The sequence below is a fragment of the Pelecanus crispus genome, chromosome 10 (genome assembly GCF_030463565.1).
Source record: "Pelecanus crispus isolate bPelCri1 chromosome 10, bPelCri1.pri, whole genome shotgun sequence".
NCBI classification, from domain to species: Eukaryota; Metazoa; Chordata; class Aves; order Pelecaniformes; family Pelecanidae; genus Pelecanus; species Pelecanus crispus.
In genome coordinates, this window is record NC_134652.1 from 29,112,038 (window position 1) to 29,130,967 (window position 18,930).

General features: G+C 38.1%; 1 protein-coding gene across 1 annotated transcript in view; it reads left to right on the forward strand.

Annotated features, from left to right (window-relative positions):
- RET (ret proto-oncogene) overlaps window positions 1-18,930 on the forward strand; it is a 40,114-nt gene that overhangs the window by 15,019 nt on the left and 6,165 nt on the right. Inside the window, exons 9-16 of the mRNA XM_075717926.1 lie at window positions 1,674-1,793; window positions 3,374-3,630; window positions 4,788-4,935; window positions 8,697-8,804; window positions 10,371-10,585; window positions 10,694-10,816; window positions 13,676-13,746; window positions 17,810-17,947. Of these exons, the coding sequence (XP_075574041.1) occupies window positions 1,674-1,793; window positions 3,374-3,630; window positions 4,788-4,935; window positions 8,697-8,804; window positions 10,371-10,585; window positions 10,694-10,816; window positions 13,676-13,746; window positions 17,810-17,947 (1,180 nt within the window). The remainder of the gene's footprint in view (window positions 1-1,673; window positions 1,794-3,373; window positions 3,631-4,787; window positions 4,936-8,696; window positions 8,805-10,370; window positions 10,586-10,693; window positions 10,817-13,675; window positions 13,747-17,809; window positions 17,948-18,930) is intronic.

Below are 18,930 nucleotides of genomic sequence, written 5' to 3' on the forward strand. Positions count from 1 at the left end.
AGCCCAATGTTTCCAGTGTACACCTGCAGTGAAAATGTACTACTTCTTTCCCTGCCATGTAAAACGCCTTTGTCTTCAAATCCCTCGCCCAAGAACAGTTTAGATAGGACCTGCTCATCCCCTGCTTCCCCCTTCTACCAGGTGCTCAAACATAGGCAGATACAGATAAATACATATGATTTTTCTGAGGCTAATGGAAATTTTGTTTCATCACCTCTCACAACGGAGTAAGTTGGCTGGTGGGGGGGGGTAGTCAAGAATTTTGGGGAACACCCATGCTTCTTCAAACAAGTATCAGCTCAGAGAGCAATGACTCAGCACAGTCTCTTCCAAAATAACCAGCTGAGCTGCATATAATTTAGTAGGTGTGGCCTCTCTAGAAGGATGGTCAAAATCTGTCTACTTTACTTAAATACTCAAGTCCCTGTTTCACTTCTAAAAAAGGATGTTGCCTTTATATTGCCAAAAAATAGCCCCTTCCTCAATTTGTGTTTACACATCCAAAGAAATGTAAAAGAAACAGTCATTTACTCTACTGTCAACTTAGATGGGATGGAGGAAAATGAGTTGAAATAGAGACAACTATATTGAAAATAACTTGTTCATCTTTTGAATTCCTTTATGGTTTAGGAAATTTTTCTGCAAGACAGCTAAACTTGCAGAACTTGATTGACTTCTGTCTATACAATGCTGTTTGTGATTAAAGGCAGTTTATAGATTAAAAATGTCGCAACTGATGGTCATTAATATATGCAGCAAAAAAGTTACTTGCTTGGAAATACAGTTGCAGTTACTCTGCATGAAGAGCTCCTGCTTGAAATCAAGAGTAGTTCTGTATGAGTTGCTGCACTTTTCTCCTAATATTAAACAATGCATTTTTAGATAATGAAAGATTCATTTTTTTATCACTTACACTTGGCACTTACTCTTAGTGCTTTCACTAGACTATCCCGTGGCATTTCACAGATGTGATTAAGTATCGTTATCTCCATTTGACAACGGAACAAATAATATCTAGAACAGTATGCTGACCATTCCAAGGTAAGAGGAAATTGGCATCAGAACCATGAATGGAACTCAAGTCTGTAGATCTGGTCTATACCACTGGACTGTACATCATCTCATGCATAAAAAAATATCTAAGACAATGGTGGAGAAAACCTAAAATAAGTAGGCTAGAGAAGGTATTTTAGGGAGAATTTTAAAATGTAAGATGACCTCACTTACACAGAACTGTAATGCTTTATGAGGAAACTGAGTCAGGACACCCATGAGATGGCAATTTGAGGTAGATGTTTGGTATTAAATAATGGGATTCTATATAAGGTTTTAAGGGGTACATGAAATGAGGGAAGTATCCCAACTGTGCAATGCAAAGAAAACTATTATATTTTTATTACAGCTAAATTTTAATCCAGAGTCTTCCATAATGGGAATAACTGCTAATCAGGGCTAATGTTCAAGCAGTCCAAGGTCCTCTCATTTCAGGATCTCAGAAATTTCAGAATTTAGACTTGTTCCTAATTCTCAGGAATCCCTGTCTTTGTTGCTGCACTGTACTGCCCTGTCAAATTTCAGATGCATAGTAGGATAAACCCATGGAAAACTTTGAGCTTTATTCTTTGTCCTTTAAATACATGTGAGAATCTTAGCTTATGTCTGTATTTGATTAGGTGGAAACATTATCGGTGGTCATGGGAAAGGCATTGGAAATCTTGGAATTAAGTCAGGACATGGGATTTGTTACTGCTTCCCAAGACAGAACTGTTATTGTGAGAAAGATGATATCAAGGGTAAGTCTAAATATTATCTGCTGTTCTCATATTAATCTTTTCCTCTGTTTCTACCATCTGTATATACACAATGATCTAAACTTGTGGGCATGTTAATAAGCAGTATCTTTGGTCTGCTAGAGAGACTAGTCTCTGCTAGAGACTGCTGGAATAAGATTAATTAAGAATTGGCACCTTGACTTCTACTATGGAGCCTGAAAACCTCCAGAGGGAGGTTATTTCTATCCTTGGCTAAAGATTCGTTTTTATCCATTACTACATGACAAACAGGCTGGTTGTCCTTTGATTTCTAGCAGCATTTGCATCTCAGTGAGGCTCACCTGATCTTTGCAAAGACAGCTAGGTGAATTAGAATAACAACTTCTATTACTTTCAAGTAATTCCAGCCTCCTAATCATTTCTGAAAATCTAGGCTTCAGAATGCCAGAGATAGCCAGCACCCATTGTGTTAGGAGGAGGAGTGGATTGCTTTTTTCATTGATCTTTCTTTAAACAGAAAAGCACAGCTGTTTGAAAAAGATTGATGAGGATTAAATACTATTTGGGTTTATTTCAAAAAATTTGCTAATTAATAAAAACTAATAACATGAAATATTTTGCATCTTTAAAACTAAATTGTTTGGAATATATCTCAATTTACTCTTTTGAGTAAATTTTCTATAGGCATAAGAAAAGGAAGCATAAAGCTTCTTGCTTTTGCTCTTTTTTGGTTTTGGGTTTTTTTCCCTAGAAAGAGATTGTGCTTTTCCACTTATTTCTGGGCTACAGGTTGCAGATGTAGCTAAGTTAACTATGTATCTGAAGTCAGGATTATCTGATGAACAGCAGTGCAAGGACTGTATTTTGAATCTCTCAGTTTCTTCTGGAAGCAGCTCCCTAGGAATGCTGTCTAGGGGTATATAGGCTTAAAGAAACTTTAGTTTCCACAGTAAGATACTAAAAGTGCTTCTGCAAGAGAGGGGAAGTAGTAAATGGGGAGGGAAAAAATGCATATTACTTTAGAAGCAGTTGCAGCATTAGGCAACGTTTTCAGAAATAATTATTTTGTTAAATACAAAGCAGAAACATACTAAGTCTTCTTATAATCTAAAAAGTTGAAGAGAAATATTCTTTAATGTCTAACAATTGACATAATGAATTAAATTCACATTTGAAGATTTTATTTGATGGGTTGAATGGCTCTAGCATAAACTGTTGTGCACAAGCAAAATTCAGTCATATGTCTCCAGAGAGGTAAGTGGTATCAGAAGATCAATATATGGTAGGCTGAGTCTTAAAGAAGAGTGTCAGAAGTAGCCTACGTCTATAAAGATAAGGAATATGGGGTCAAGCTGTCTATAGATATACACAGGCAGTTAGGCAAACAATTACCTGCTGGTGTCCAAAATGAAAAAAAAATTGGTAGGTGCAGTGGCCATATTTGCAAATTCTCAAATTTCATTGAGAAACAGCTATTAGGTTTTCCTCTAGGTTTTTAAATGACTTTGAGTTTGTTTGTGTCACACCTGTGTGTGTCATGTACACTGCTAGATTGGAAGTAGGAGACAACGAAGTTCTAAGAAGCTCTTCTTCGTCCACAGAGCAACTCTGTGATGATGTATGCAAGACTGTGATAGCAGGGGCAGTGCTGCTGTCCTTCATCATCTCTGTGCTGCTTTCTTCCTATTTCATCCACCGTTACCACAAGAATTCTCCAAAGCCACCTATTGCCTCTGCAGAAATGACGTTCCGGCGCCCAGCCCAGTCCTACCCCATCAGTTATTCTTCCACTAATGTCCGCCGGCCTTCTTTAGATTCCATGGAGAACCAGGTGTCTGTAGACACCTTTAAAATACCAGTAAGCCTGACATCATTTTGCATGCTTTTTTTCTATGTCTGTCTTGTTCCTAAGGGATGTTGTTTATCCATGCAGAAAATTATGGAAATGCAATCCATTCACAGAAATATCCAACTCAAATAACTAAAATGGAAATCATGTGTGCAGGCAGGGAACTAAAGATACATAATGAGTAATGGGACAAACCATATATTCTAGTTTTTTTAGAAATTTTATTTCTATTTTTATGTTTTAATATAATGTAACATCTTAGGCCTACCTTGAGCCAATGTTACAAATGTAACTCTACATTTGACAATAGCGTGAATTTACTTTGTCCAGTTAAATACTAATAATCAGTAGGTTTGTAGCCTCTGTGATGAGCCACAGTATCACAACAAGGGTAAGTTTAAAACAAAACAGACTGTAGGTGTCAGTTGGAATGTGAGTTTTACCCACATTTTAAGGATTTTTGCCCAGTCGCATTATCATACCTTTAATGTATGTTTTTCTGTGTTGAATCACATGCTATCTGGGATGCCTGCCAGCTGGTGCATTTTCATGGTCCGACACAGTACAGAAACACTGCCACTTTATATGACATATGTGGCAACATCAAATCTATTTGGAAGTTAGATATTGAGGTCTTCACAGACCTTGTGCTCCATTTGCTTTAATCTCTTGTCTGGTTTGCACATCTGTTGTCATTTTGCAACTGTAAGTCTTAACAACACTCATTTCCTAAAAGGAGGTTTGTTGTCTCTGATGAACTCTTAAGGGAAAGCCTTATTCTGTGAATAAAACTGATTTACTTCTCTGTGAAGTCCAAGGTTGCATATTGCTAGTTATTCTGAAAGCAAGCATTTATCCTGTATCACTTCATGTTTCATTTGTATCTGATTTCCCAGACCTGTAAATATAATCCGTTATCCATAGAGTACATGTACAGCCTGTTTTGAAGTGATTTCAAGGTAATGGAAAATCACTTTCAAAATACCTAGAGATTCAGAAGCTTTTATAGGAATACACCAATATCGATAAAAAGAGCGACCAAACATTGTACACCAAAAGTGTACCTATTCCTGAAGAATGTTCTCCTATTGACCATTAATGCTTTGGGTGCAGCTAGCCACTCCTTTTCTTGCTTCATCTTATAGGATTCCTTTTCTCTCCTGCAGGAAGATCCAAAGTGGGAATTCCCTCGGAAGAACCTGGTTCTGGGCAAGACTCTTGGAGAAGGAGAATTTGGAAAGGTTGTCAAGGCAACAGCATTCCGACTCAAGGGAAGAGCTGGCTATACCACTGTGGCAGTGAAAATGCTAAAAGGTACATTCACATCTGGGTCTGAAATGATCTGAAAACTGTTGTAACTTCTGAATGGATTTTAAGAGGGGCTAGCGTGAAAGTAAAAGGTCAGCTAAAACCAACCATTGTCACAGCCTCCATTTTTTCCAGCATTCTTTTATATTCTGACAGATTTCTTACTTTAGGAGCTAGCATCACATTGATCCAAATAAGTAATTTCCACGAATTCTAATTCATTATATGCAAGAAGCCTCTGACTTAACATAGCAAATGTATTTAATTTTGTTTGGTATTGATGGAAATATTGCAAGGGCTTGTTAAAGCTTTCTGATCCCCCCCCCCCCCCCCCCAGTTTTCTTTGACAAAGCTTTTTAAATAAAACGTATTGTAATTGTATCAAGAGTCATAATAGACCTATTAAGTTACTTTTCTGATTGAGAATTCCATCTACTTTCATACTTTCTGATCTGCTTTTCAATTACTTAGGAGCTCTGCCAAACTGGCTTGAATAGCCCAGTGCTGTCTCCTGGTGTCTTCAGTTTTCCCTAAGACTTTAAAGCTAGGGAAAAAAAAGTATGCCTCGATAATGTTCAAATGATAATGTGAGACCTTGAGCTCTTGTTCCCATCTCTGTTCAGTAGTTTTCAGCCCCAAATATACCTGCTTCTTTCCCATATGGAAAAAGAAATTGTACTGAAAGAAAAATGTGAAAAAAATCATGTTTCTGCTTGGTCTCTGAAGTAGGAAGTCTCCAGTATTACTGTACATTTCAGGTGGAAGCTGTTGTAATGCACAGTATTTGCCACCTTTACAGTTATATATATGAGTATAGATTTTACATATCTAATGCCTGAGCCTGGTTTCTAATAAGAACTGCACTAGACCCGCAATGACAGTGAAGGTCAGTGGAAATGCCGAAACCAGTTCCTTCAGAAGGCCATTTATTCACCACAGCCTGAAAGATGAAATAGATATGAAAAGATTGTGTTCTTCTTTACCGTCTTGCATGCAAATTCTTATGTGCATGTAGTCCCTAGATACCAGGCATCTAGGAACATATGAGACAAGAGGGGAAACAACCTTCAGAAAGGCTTATGGATACAAGAAGATTCCTTTAGCTGGGCTGCTAGCTTCAGCTGAATGACCTCAACCATTCACTGCTGCTTATAAGTAAAAACATGTAATTATAGGAAAATGTTATACTACTTACTACCATTTCTATTATATGCAAGGTTGGTTTTTAAACAAAAAAAAGCAAACCCAACATGTCATCTGCTGCTTGAGAGCAAAGATGCTGCGTATCCCATCGTTTTACCAAAGAAATAAATGCGTTATGACATGCATGCCTGCACTGCAAGAGGTTCAGTGGAGAACAGGTCATATGGAGGAAATCTAGGAACTAAGTCTTTTCAGAAGTGAAGACTAGTTAACCATTACTTGTAATACTCAAGTAACAACCTCTATATCATTATCAATAGAATAGTCTTAGTAATAATTTAATTTCGTATTTATTTGTGCACTTAATGTCACCGATTTTCTAGCACATTTTCATCAACGACTGAGTTAAGATTCTAAGACGTAGTGGTAAAAATGTTGCTTTTACTTGCAGATAATTTTACATTCAGCTTTCCCTAGCTATTATGAAGGAAAGAATTGACAATGTGAAGGACTAAGCCTTTTTTTTAAGCGTCTTATTTAATAAATTGATCTGACATTTACAGTAATACTTCAGGCTCTAATGAATCCCTTTGTAATGTAAATTGCATTGCAGATAGTCACCTGAAATTCCATTTTCCAACTTGACTGTGGAGAACATTTGTCATGCTGCAAATATTTGTCTGTTGTTACCAGTTTAACTTCACTGTTAACCCATGACAACTCAAGTATAAGAAACACATTAGTGGACATTAGTCCACAGTGGTCTTTATAATGCTGACAGGAAGTATAAAGGACAGTTATATTGGATCAGGCCAACATCACCCATTCTCTCCCTGTAACAGATGCAAAGGGAGTAATTCCTCCAAGTATTAGGGTCTCTACACCGCCTGATCTTTAAAAGGGAGTAGCATGTATACCAGTACGTTAATGGCGAAAGCCTCCTGCTTATGGCATAAAATGTATCTCCTGCCTGAGCTGTGTAGATGGGCACAATCTGTGGTTAAGAACAGACCAGGGTAGGACTCTCCCTACTTTGTCAACTGGCGTTACGTCCTGGGGAGGGAACAAGGAGCAGTAAGTAATTAGCTGAGCCAAAATAGTCTTGAAGCTATGGATGGAGGTTTAAAGGAACAGAGGGATAATTTTTTCAGCCCATTATTACCACTTTTCTCCTATGAATTGAATCTGACCTCCTGCATGATACGAATGCCCTCATTACAATAAAATTAAAGGGGAAAACACCAACCAATACGTAAATAGACATTATTCGCAATTTGTAAAAACAAGGGGCATAAAGCTTCAGAGCTAATTGTCTCCACTTGTGCACTATCAAAGGTTATTTTTCCAGCAAACAGGCATGGTACATGGGGAACTTTGTTCTGTTCTTGTACATACTACGCAGTTCCAGAGCTAGAAAAATAGGACTTTCTCACAGGCATTAAGTTGATGTTGTTCATTTTTGTTTTACATAAATGTGTATTTTTTGCAGTCCCTATCAGTAGTGGGAGACCATCCGATCTTGCACTCCGTGGGGTAGAAGACTGAAGTCTAAGTGGAGGTTCAGACTATAATATAATCTATGGCAGATACAAACATATAGTAGAACAGAATAAAAAATTATCATGACCAGGGTAAATTATTAGCACACGTATTTTAAATGGATATGTAAGTAAATCTGCTCACAGCCTTTATAGAAAAACATACAGTACGGTACCAAAGATCAGAAGCTGAGCTTGGTTTTTATTAGCCTTAAGTAAACGTAACCACATACTTGTCAACTCTCAGTAGTAACACTTTGTAGGAACTATCCAGGGAGGTTCTGTGTGTTGGAGAGATGAAGGACAAGGTAGCAAAAGGGTTCTCTGACATATGGTGTCTTTATGGCTAAAGATCTCCTTCAAGCCCCAGTGCGTTCAAAGAGGAAGCTTTTTAGTCAGAAGAGTTCTGCAAAAACAAAATGCTTGAAAGGCTAAGAAAGCCTCTAGGGGCTATATGTTGTCATATGATTCCCACTGACATCAGCAAAGTCTGCATACATGTCTCCCAGTAAAATCAATCTGAACTGTATTTTTAGCTTCTGAACTCTAAATCTGGATGTGTGCTACAAGTGTAAGCCAGTAGATCAGTGAATTTTTATTCTGTCAGAAAATGTATTTAGGAGGAGGAGAGCTATATCATGGCAGTTAACTGAGCGAGTCTTTTTTGTTTGATCAACATAAAATCTTACCTTTCATATGCTTCTGAAGCTTCAATTCCACTGATTCACCCTAAAAAGTTGCTTTAGAACACTAGAAAAGGTTTGTAATAATTTCATGGCATCTGCAAGGCATTACAGGCTCTGGTCCTGATTTCTGGCTGACCTACTCTTTCTGCAGTCATTTGTATCAGGACAGAGTCATAATTACAGCAGGTTACCAAGCCAGAACAGCATCAGTCCCATTCACTTGGTTCTGACATGAATGACTGCAGGACATTTCTCAGGGGAAACTTCTCTCTTCTGGGAAGTATGGAGTTTTCCAACCTCTTGCCAATTCCACGGCTGATCTCGCACTTCACACGGTACGTAGAAAACTCTTGAGTAATGCTTTCCTAACCACAACTGTGTGTTTGGACACTTTCTGCAGAAAATGCTTCCCAGAGTGAGCTGCGAGATCTACTTTCAGAGTTCAACCTTTTGAAACAGGTGAACCATCCTCACGTCATCAAACTTTATGGAGCCTGCAGTCAAGATGGTAAATATTAGAAGCTCATTATTAAGATGAAAATGTCAAGCAAGGAAATAAAGAGCAGTTTGTTGACGGTTTTGGACCACTGCTTATTAATTGCTGAGCACCTTTTAAATTTGCTGCTAGCTGAAAAGATGAGGGACATATAAGAAAAGCAATGTTTGAAGGCAAGGGGAAATGCTAATTCAGTGTAACTAAGCATTCTTCCTGTGGTTTTCTTCAATACACATTTTGATTCTCAAGCTATTTTAAATTTAACCAATCTACTACTAATTCTCTTCCGATCAATATATTTTTTACGTTATGTTGATACTCAGTAAGTGTTTTCAAATATGGGTTATGTTTAAAGTTTAATGGGGTTTTCATTATTGTTGTTGTTATTCATACTAAAATAATGCTTTGAGGCCTGAGCCAGGGCGTGAGATCTCCCTTTGAAAAAAACAAACAAACAAACAAGACAGGTGCAGATCTGTTTGTTAAAATATAGCTGGATAGTTAGATTGATACTCAGTTCTTCTCCTCTGTCACAAAATGATAGTTTCCCTCTTGCTGTGAAATATTCGCTAAAAGCCACAGTCATTGAAAGGTGTATTTCAGGGGGGAAAATTTTCAGACACTCGTATTATAAACTACCAATAAAGCAAATTTTCATTGCCGTGCATAGGAATTGATATGAATAATTTCTGTTCGCGTTAAATGAAGTCGCATTGCAGCATCCTCTTCCTTTTGCATCTGTAATTATGCAGCCTAAAATCACAGTATGTGTGTTGCAACCTTGGGCAAAGGCCTGCCTCTTTGCCCACCCAGTTCTGTTGCAAGTGGCACTTTTAGTTGTAGACAGAGAATATAATTCAGGACTGAGTCATCTCTGAGTCTCAGTAAGGTAATGAACTAGTAGGGTGGGATTTTTTTTTTTTTTTTCTTTTCAGTACAATGTATTTTTTCATCCCAAAGGAAGTGAATTGTTTCTGAGTCACAGGCTTTTAATAAATAGCAAGTTAATTCATTAGCTGTATAGGGTGGGAGGGCTTTCATACAGCAGACAAATGTATTTAGCATTAAAGCACTGAGTGGATATTATTCATGTGGGTAATGGAGAGGAGAAACTAATGGATTGAAATGTCAGAATGTTTCTAAGTGCTCTGAAAAGGCACCTTAAATACAATACTGGAATTAGCAGATGATTTGTGAGCTCAGTATCACACACTCCAGAAAAGTATTTTGATTTTTTTTTTTTTTTGAAGTTTCTCTAAGTTGGACTATTTCACAGATCTGATTTGTAAGAGGGTTGTCTCTTTTTTAGTCTCAAAATACCTAGGTGAGGGAACATAGGCAAGAGCCTGAATTCTGCTTTGATTTAGGCTGAAACTCACTCACTTTGCATAGAGGGTGTAAGCTAAAAATATTCTGTGATTCCATGTCTGATTTCAGTGCCTTTTATGTAAAGGCCAGAGGCGTCTAGAGCCTCTGACTGTTCAAAAGAATGTGTTGATTAGAATAGACTTTTTTGGAAAAAGAAATGAAATGGTTATCTGTTAATTGTTTACTTATCAATGTGTTTGTTTATTTTAGGCCCATTGTATTTAATTGTGGAATACGCTAAATACGGCTCCTTGCGCAGTTTTCTCAGGGAAAGTCGAAAAGTAGGACCAAGCTACGTGGGTAGTGATGGCAACAGAAATTCAAGTTATTTGGATAACCCTGATGAGAGAGCCTTAACAATGGGAGATCTGATCTCATTTGCATGGCAGATATCACGAGGAATGCAGTACCTTGCAGAAATGAAGGTAGGGCAGTGTAATAGTAATCTGAGCATGTCCTTGTGACAGATGGACGTGTCAGAGGTCGGTTCCTCCTCAAGAAGCATAAACACTATTGTTGGTTTCTTCCAAAAGCTTGTCCATCGTGATTTAGCAGCCAGAAATGTATTGGTGGCAGAAGGGCGCAAAATGAAGATTTCCGATTTTGGCCTCTCCCGTGATGTATATGAAGAAGATTCATATGTCAAGAGGAGTAAGGTACAGTGGATATTAAAAACAGTAGTGGGAATTATTACCTAATCAAGAGAATGAATTTATACTGCAGGACTTGAGCACAGAAGACAAATACCTGTTTTCATTAACTTAGAATAATGCTCCATTTTAAAGAAATAAAAATTAAGATGAAGCAAAATTATGAGCTTAATCAGTGGGACAGTAATATATATATATGTGTGTGTAAAAAATATGTCATAGTTAAGTCACCATTACCTCCTCCACCTCTTTTTGTTGACTTGTCAACAAAACCAATTTATTTCTAATACGTAAAAGTTAATAAAAAAAGGGTCACTATGATGATTAAGGCCTTGGAGCATCTGACATGCAAGGAGAGGCTGACAGAGCTGGGTTTATTTAGCCTGGAGAAAAGAGGGCTCAAGGGGATCTTATTGATGTATATAAATACCTGATGGGAGGGAATAAAGCCAATAGAGCCAGGCTCTTCTCAGTGTGGCTCAGTGACAGGACAAGAGGCAATGGGCGCTATTTTAAATATAAGAAATTCCATTTAAGGAAAAGAAAAACTTTTTTACTGTAATTGTGATTGAACACAGGAACAGGCTGCCCAGAGAATCTCTATCCCTGGAGATATTCAAAACCTGGCTGGAAAATGGTCTCAGGAAACCTGCTGTGGCAGACCCTGCTCTCAGCAGAAGGGTGAGGTCCCTGCCCACCTCAGTGGTTCTGCGAGCCTGTGAAAAGTGGCAAGACAGTATCTAAAGAGTAGGATGAGATCTGCTGTTTTTTAAAAGCAATGTGCCAAATAGTCTGTAATAAATTATTTCTTTTTCTTAAGGCTAGAGAATTCACACAGGATGCTTAAAAATAATATGTGTTTTGTTAATGTGAATACAGAAGAATGACACCTTTTTTCATTGCAGGAGCTTTTAACCTATTAACCTTTTCAGCGGTAGAGGGCAGCCCATTTTTAAGTGAGGTGGGCCCTCTCATTTATCCAGTTCCTCATCACACTGCTTGAAAACACAAACAAAAAACCCCATAATTTTTCTGTCTCCTTTCCTACTTAAAATTAAAAATAAAAAAAATCCCAAGGAGTTGAAAAAAAAAATGCAATTTCTATAAAGATCCTAATTTCAGGAATTATCACATCTATGCAGAAGACTTGAAGCAAAGCCCTCCTACAAATACTTCCAAATGTATGAAAGATACCAAATCTTAATCAAAATGGTGCATCACAGCTCGGGGTAGATTAGGAGCTAATGCTACCTGCTAGAGGTTCTTGAAAGCAATTCTGTTTTGCCTGCCACAGTAAATTATTGTCAGGTGCCTAGATACAGTTCTGTCTGCTCGCAGTGCTCATGGCAGGATGCAGCATATGGAACGTTTCACCTGTAGGACTGTGCAAAGGAAATTTGATAGAAAGATGAGTTGTTTAGTCACATCACTACTTCCCTGAAAAGAAACGCTTGAGCATAACAACTTTGAGACTAAGAAGATAAGTTAAGGCTTGTCATTTATTTATTCTTGTAAAAAATACTGTCAAATACAGCAAGCCACATCCTGCTTTCTGCTTGTTTGCATCCACCTGTCACTGACATCAGCAGAACTTTTACAAGTCAATCCCGGGCCAGACTGTGATGTTCACTAACATTACTTTCTATTGACTCTTTCTAAGATGAGTAGTGTTGGTTCAGTTCCCTCTATGACTTAAAATGAAAGAGTTGCCAACAGAATTTTTTGCATGTGAAAATTTTAGAATTTTGTGAAAAAGATTACGAAAGATACTGTGAATCTTCAGTTTAGCTTTCCCTGTTTTTTCAGGCCAGTTTGTATAAATGTTTCGTACGTCAAAGTAAGTTGTGAAGAAAAAAAACCTTTTGGAAGATGTGACGATATGTGAAAGGGCTTTGCCACGTTCATTTAGCTATCTTGTGATGCATGTGTTTTACACTGATCTGTACCAGTTGCTCTGTATTTTAAGAATGATGCATTTACATAAAGGCAGCTTCATTTTATTTGGCGGGGTGTTCATGTACTGAATGGGTATTTTCTCTTTACTTCCGAGACACTCGTCACTGTAGTATTCTTCAGAGCTTAACAAGCATCTGTCTGCTTGCACAGGGAAACGGAAAAGAAAAAATTGAGAGGAAGGAAGAAGGATAAGTTTCAAATCCTACTGAAACAGTTGTTGCATATATATATGAATTTCACGAGAACAAGTAGTAAGGCATATGAATGCTAGTGATATTGTGAAGGTTATGAAACATCTTGGAAATTCTGCAAAGCTAGATTTTTCATGAATATCTGGGGCAGATTTCTCAGATTTTGTCAGTGAGTTTCTGCCAGTGGAAAGTGGCAATTGTAGATTCAATTTAGTAATCAGTAACGGAATATGACTGTCTAGGTACGGTTCTGAAACCTAAGGTGTCTTAACCCCTAGGTGCTTCCATTTATGCATCATCCCTGATACAAATGAGATAGCCCTCCCTCTTTAATCATCGTTCCCCAGCATTTGTACATTTCCCAAAAGCAATGGGGTGTATCCTGTTAGAAGACAGACATTCATGTTTGAAGAATATAACTCTTTGGATGGTCTTCGTTAAGAGGAGAGTTGAGTTTATCTGACTTAAACTGTGACCATCTGGAAAAAAAACCACCTTATTGTACATAATTAGATTACTGAAGTGTGTGGAATGAAATGAGTGATTTTAAAAACTCTTACAATTGTTCTCCTCATTGTTTTTCTTATGAAATGCACTGAAAAAAATTGGAGTATGGATAGAGTATCTGTTACAGTTTTGAAGATAAACACCTTGGTTTTCCACTCGGAAACTTAATTTTCTGACCAGTAATTGCATTGTTGGTTTTTTTTCCTCCTAGGGTCGGATACCGGTTAAATGGATGGCCATAGAGTCCCTATTTGATCATATCTATACAACACAAAGTGATGTGTAAGTGTAAATTCTTGCATTCTTTATGGTTTATGTATTTGTTTAAGGAGATGAGGGAGGTAGCACAACAAGGTACATTGTAAGAGTAGCAGCTTTGGCTACTAAGAGACATGGACAACACAACCTGGATGGCACCATCAGCTGGCAATGATACGTAAGATTTTTGCTGTTGAATTAAGACTGACAAAAAGATTATCAGAGTTATTTACATACATAATTCCTGCTGAAATCAACAAGGGTTGGATCTGTTCATGTGCCATGGTTGCCTTTGAATATAAAGACACAAATTATTAGTCTTTGCTAAAGTTAATGGTCATACCCAAACTTCCAAGTTCCTGTTCATCACTTGTCTGTAACACTTGCTGGCAGGTGAGGGATGGGGTGGGAAGAAGGAAGGAAAAATTTAACAGTGAGCCTGGCCTCACTCCTATTGAAATCAATGACAATCTCCAATTAATTTTAATGACAGCCAGCTCAGACCTTAGGGGAATAGTCCAGTTCGAGTGCCAAGCTGCACGTTCATTTGCATGACTAGGGAAACAAGAGATCCTGAAGATGGATATGCTCCTATCTCCACCTGTGATGATTAGGTGGCAAAGCAACCACAGCTAAGCTGTCTTCGCGTCTGATAAGTAAGGAGCCAGGCAGAGGAGGGTGTGTATACATTGAACTTGGGATAAGATATTTTCATTTTTTTCTCTCGGGGATGAATGACATTTGTGACTAGTCACCAGGCAGACACTGTAAAACTAAGTATTATTTATTTAGAAGAAAAACCTCTAAGGGGACTGCAAAAGCAGCAGTATGTATGCCTGATTTTCTGCTAGGTAGCGTTTTGGGTAGCATTTTGATACCATCCAAGTTTCCCTTGCAAGAGAATCTGACGAAAGTAATGTTTGCATTAAACTCAAATGGACTAAAACATGCTAATCTCAGTGACTTTGGGAGAAAACACTTTGATAATAGCAGTATGTGCAAATAGGAACCTTTTGATTCCTTCCTTGATAGAACCTTCTAAAATGATTTGCATTCACTTTTTACTCTTCTCTCTGCAGGTCAGGGCAGTTTGAGTGAAATAAAATATTTTACTTGCCTTGGAAATTCCTTACAAAATGAATTTCCAAAATATTTTCATTTACTTTGTTTCACTTGGAGTAAGAGAAGAAAAAAGATTGGTCACTCTTACTTAGGTCCGCTTACAGGTTTTTCTGGGTCTCTTTATCCTCCTCAGTATCGGTTGTGCTGACCGGCTCCTCTACAATGACTTTTCCCAGAGAATTGTTAGAATTCTTTTAAAAACTTCTTAGCATATTTTTAATTTCTTCATTTTCTGCAAAACAGATTTGTTACTATGGTTTGGGGCCAGAACAGATTGTGTTGTCATGTAACTGCCTCTTCTTTGATTGTTGATTGATCTTCTGGATCCAAGACCATTCCCCGCTGTTTGTTTTCCTGATGGGCTGCTATTAAGCCCAGGAGCCCATCTCTGGTACCTGTGATGCAGTGCCATGCAGAGATTGCCCAGCTGGTGTCAAACAAGCTAGCTCAGAGCCCTGGGCAGCACGCTGGTGCTGTGTAGCTTTATTGCTTCCCAGATCTGGATTAGTATCTCCACGTAAAGCCACGCTGATTTACCAGCTTTCTTGGAGATGCATCAGGTAGTCTCACCAGAGCATTACATTGTGCTTTGTAGGTCCGCTTCAATACAATGGCATCAAAGGTCTAAATATCTGCCACACATACACAGTGCCTTTGACTCACTGGTGATGTCACCTTCACTGTTCATGTCATTATACATGAAGTAATGTAAGAGTGTTCTATAGCAGCTCCTAATCTAGCCAAGTCCCTCCAGAACAGTGCTGGGGGACACACAGAGAGTCGCAGAGCAAATCCTCTCCAGTGCTAGGTTCCACGAATGCCATTCCAACAGCAGCAAATTGATAAGTGAAGTACTTTTTTGCAGCACTGATTGTTATTTTAGATAATTACACTCACTGAAAATATTATTTTATGAATATTCTCTCATTTGTGGTGATGCAGTTGTATTTTAGGTGAACATATATATGAATATACTCAAGAACCATTCCAATATGGTCTTTTTTCTGGTACTCTGTGTTTCTATTTTCCAGCCTCTTCCTTCTAAAGCCTTTCCATATAGTTAGTGGTTAGTAGTGCTTAATAGCAGTACCACTTGCCAGCATTTACAAAACCCTTTTTTGCTTCAGAGGTTGATGACATCAGTGGAAAGCTAGCCTGCTGAGTTCCTCTTCACATTATATTTTTCTTTCCTAGCTTTTTCTGATCACATTTTTATTCAGCAATAAACATAGCACAATAGAAAATTTTTCATCTCCCATTTCTCCTCCCATAGTACTTAATTTGTATAATGATTTGAAAGCATTGCAGCATTCTATAGCATTCTGTTCTAATATGCCCATTTACTAAACAGCTTTAATTAAGAAATTACTCATCTGATCCCTCCTTCCATATTCTGTAAAATTCCTCTTAAGCAGAAGAGGTGGATTTTAAAAATAAAACCTGCCATGCTGCAAAGTTTATTTGAATTAATCATGGACAGAATTATAACCTGATGGCAGAGCATAATTGGCTTCAAAAAGGGTATGAGGAGGTATATTAATAAAGTATATGAAAATGCTATAAGTATTCATTAGCTTTCAAGAATGTGCGGAGTGATTAAAAGTTAATTCAATGAATGGCATCAGGCAGAAAAACCGCAGCATACCACTTAGGACTGCATGAGACTCAGTTTGGCTTCTCTGCCCGTTTTGGAAGTTTTATTGCTGTATTTCTGGGGTTACCATTGTTCTTTAAAATGTGAGCAGCACAGGTGGAATGTAGTCAGATAGGTGGTGAGGTTTGTGGCTAGCATTTTGAGATGGAGTTTTCGAAGAGAATTAGACACTGCTGTTTGGTTTGGTATTAGGTGTGTAGCACTTCCTAAAATCTTCTTAAAAGTGGATTTTGCACAGAAATTACCCAATGATGAGAGCACAAAAGCTAACATTTGTCATAAATTGTATGTAATTTTGCTTCCAGATGCATCCCATTGAGTATCCCCTTTGAGTGAAAGAGTGTTGGCTGGTTTCCTTCATTTTGAACATCCAGATTTTGGCAGTTCTGTTAGTTGAGCAGATTCAGAGTAATTTGTAGCTTCTTTATGTCTGGAAAAAGCCTTCCACTAAGGAAAGAAAAACATTTTTGCCTCTTGTCTCGTAGCCTGCCCTCCAAAAATGGACTAATTTAATCTATCTAAATATTTCCAACCCATTGAGCAAGGTCTTTTTGTTTGAGCTCGTCAATAAAGTAGGTTAAAAAAGTCACCATTTCTTCTGTTCATTTCAGAAAACAGTTTCTTCTGTCTTCTGTTCTATGTTAAACTATATTTTAGGCATTTGGTATTTCCAGAAAAAATTTTTCCCTCTTCTTTCATCAACTCTAAGAACAACATTAAGTCCTGAATCACTGGCATGGCCCAACAGACCAGGTTAAATCAAAGGTGTTGCTTATGATTAAGATAAACACATTGCACATATAAAGAAACATAACCTCATAGTCGAGACAGCAAACCAGTCCCTTGGTAACTGGTTGAGCCAGCCTGTGTAAATTTAGACAATTATTTCTGAATAGGACTATAAGGGCTAATTAGGGAGGTTAGACTTCCCCTGTAGCCAAAGGAAAAAGAGAGGCACCTCCAGGAGCACTGTACAGAACAGGAACAAGCCTTTGGGTTGGGCCACCATGGGAAGGACTTTTTCTTTCTGCTGTCTGGATCCCGGATGCCTTCCCAGGATACAGTTAGCTTTTGTCAATGGATAAAAGAGGAGTACCCCTTATCTCTACTGTCTTTGGTCGCTACTCTTTTTAAGATACGGTTTTGGGGAATAAGGATGGCCCTATACGCATCTGCATGGCCACTCTGGCTCAGCAATGTCTTGAATTTGGTTGGGTTCTCAAAACACTAGGAAGAGATTTGCTGGGTGAAAGCCACACTCAGCTCTTGAAACCTACCACTCTAAATAAAAGCTCATTCTCTCTTTTTCAGATGGTCATTTGGAGTTCTGCTGTGGGAGATTGTAACTTTGGGAGGCAATCCTTACCCAGGTATTGCTCCTGAAAGACTCTTTAACCTCCTAAAAACAGGCTATAGAATGGAGAGACCAGAAAACTGCAGTGAAGAAATGTAAGTAGCAATTCGTCTGATTAGATTCATAAAACATCTCTTGAATAAATACATTAAAAAAAAAAAGGTTTAAATAAATACCACATAAATACTATTCTGTATATCTCAGAGGTGTAATCAAAATATGTAGTGCTCAAAAGAATGTAATGAAATTAGTGAACAGTACAGTGCAGGAAAAGAATTGCCAACTGAATGCTTGCAGCTACATCCGAAATATTTGTAGGGTATCAAATAACTCACTTGCCAAACAATTAAATGACTTTGAATATTCAAAACTTTTGAGGGTGGGGTGAGGAGTAGAATTTCATAAAACACAGTGCTAGCTGAAATATTCAAGAAAAAGCTTCAGTACTTTTCTGCGAATGAGATAGATGTTCCAACCACACTCACTGTCTATTTGTTGTCCTGGCATTACATAGGAGATAGGATACCTTGGTCCAGAAATCTATACCCTAGAAGACACAATTTTTCTGTGACATCATAAGCGCATGGCAATTTCTTTTCTATTTGGAGACAGTTCATAATTTATTGGCTGATTTATTAAAACACTCTCAATGTGAAATATCTTCTCTCTGTGGTTCTTCCAGAGGATTTGGAGATCACAGAATCACAGAATTGTTTAGGTTGGAAAAGACCTTTAACATCATCAAGTCCAACCGTTAACCTAGCACTGCTAAGTCCACCACTAAATCATGTCCCGAAGCACCACATCTACATGTCTTTTACATACCTCCAGGGATGGGAACTCAGCCACTTCCCTGGGCAGCCTGTTCCAATCCTTGACAGTCCTTTTGGTGAAGAAATTTTTCCTAGTATCCAATCTAAACCTCCCCTGGTGCAACTTGAGGCTGTTTCCTCTTGTCCTGTCACTTGTTACTTGGGAGAAGAGACCAACACCCACCTCGCTACAACCTCCTGTCAGGTAGTTGTAGAGAGCAATAAGGTCTCATCTGAGCCTCCTTTTCTGCAGGCTAAACAACCCC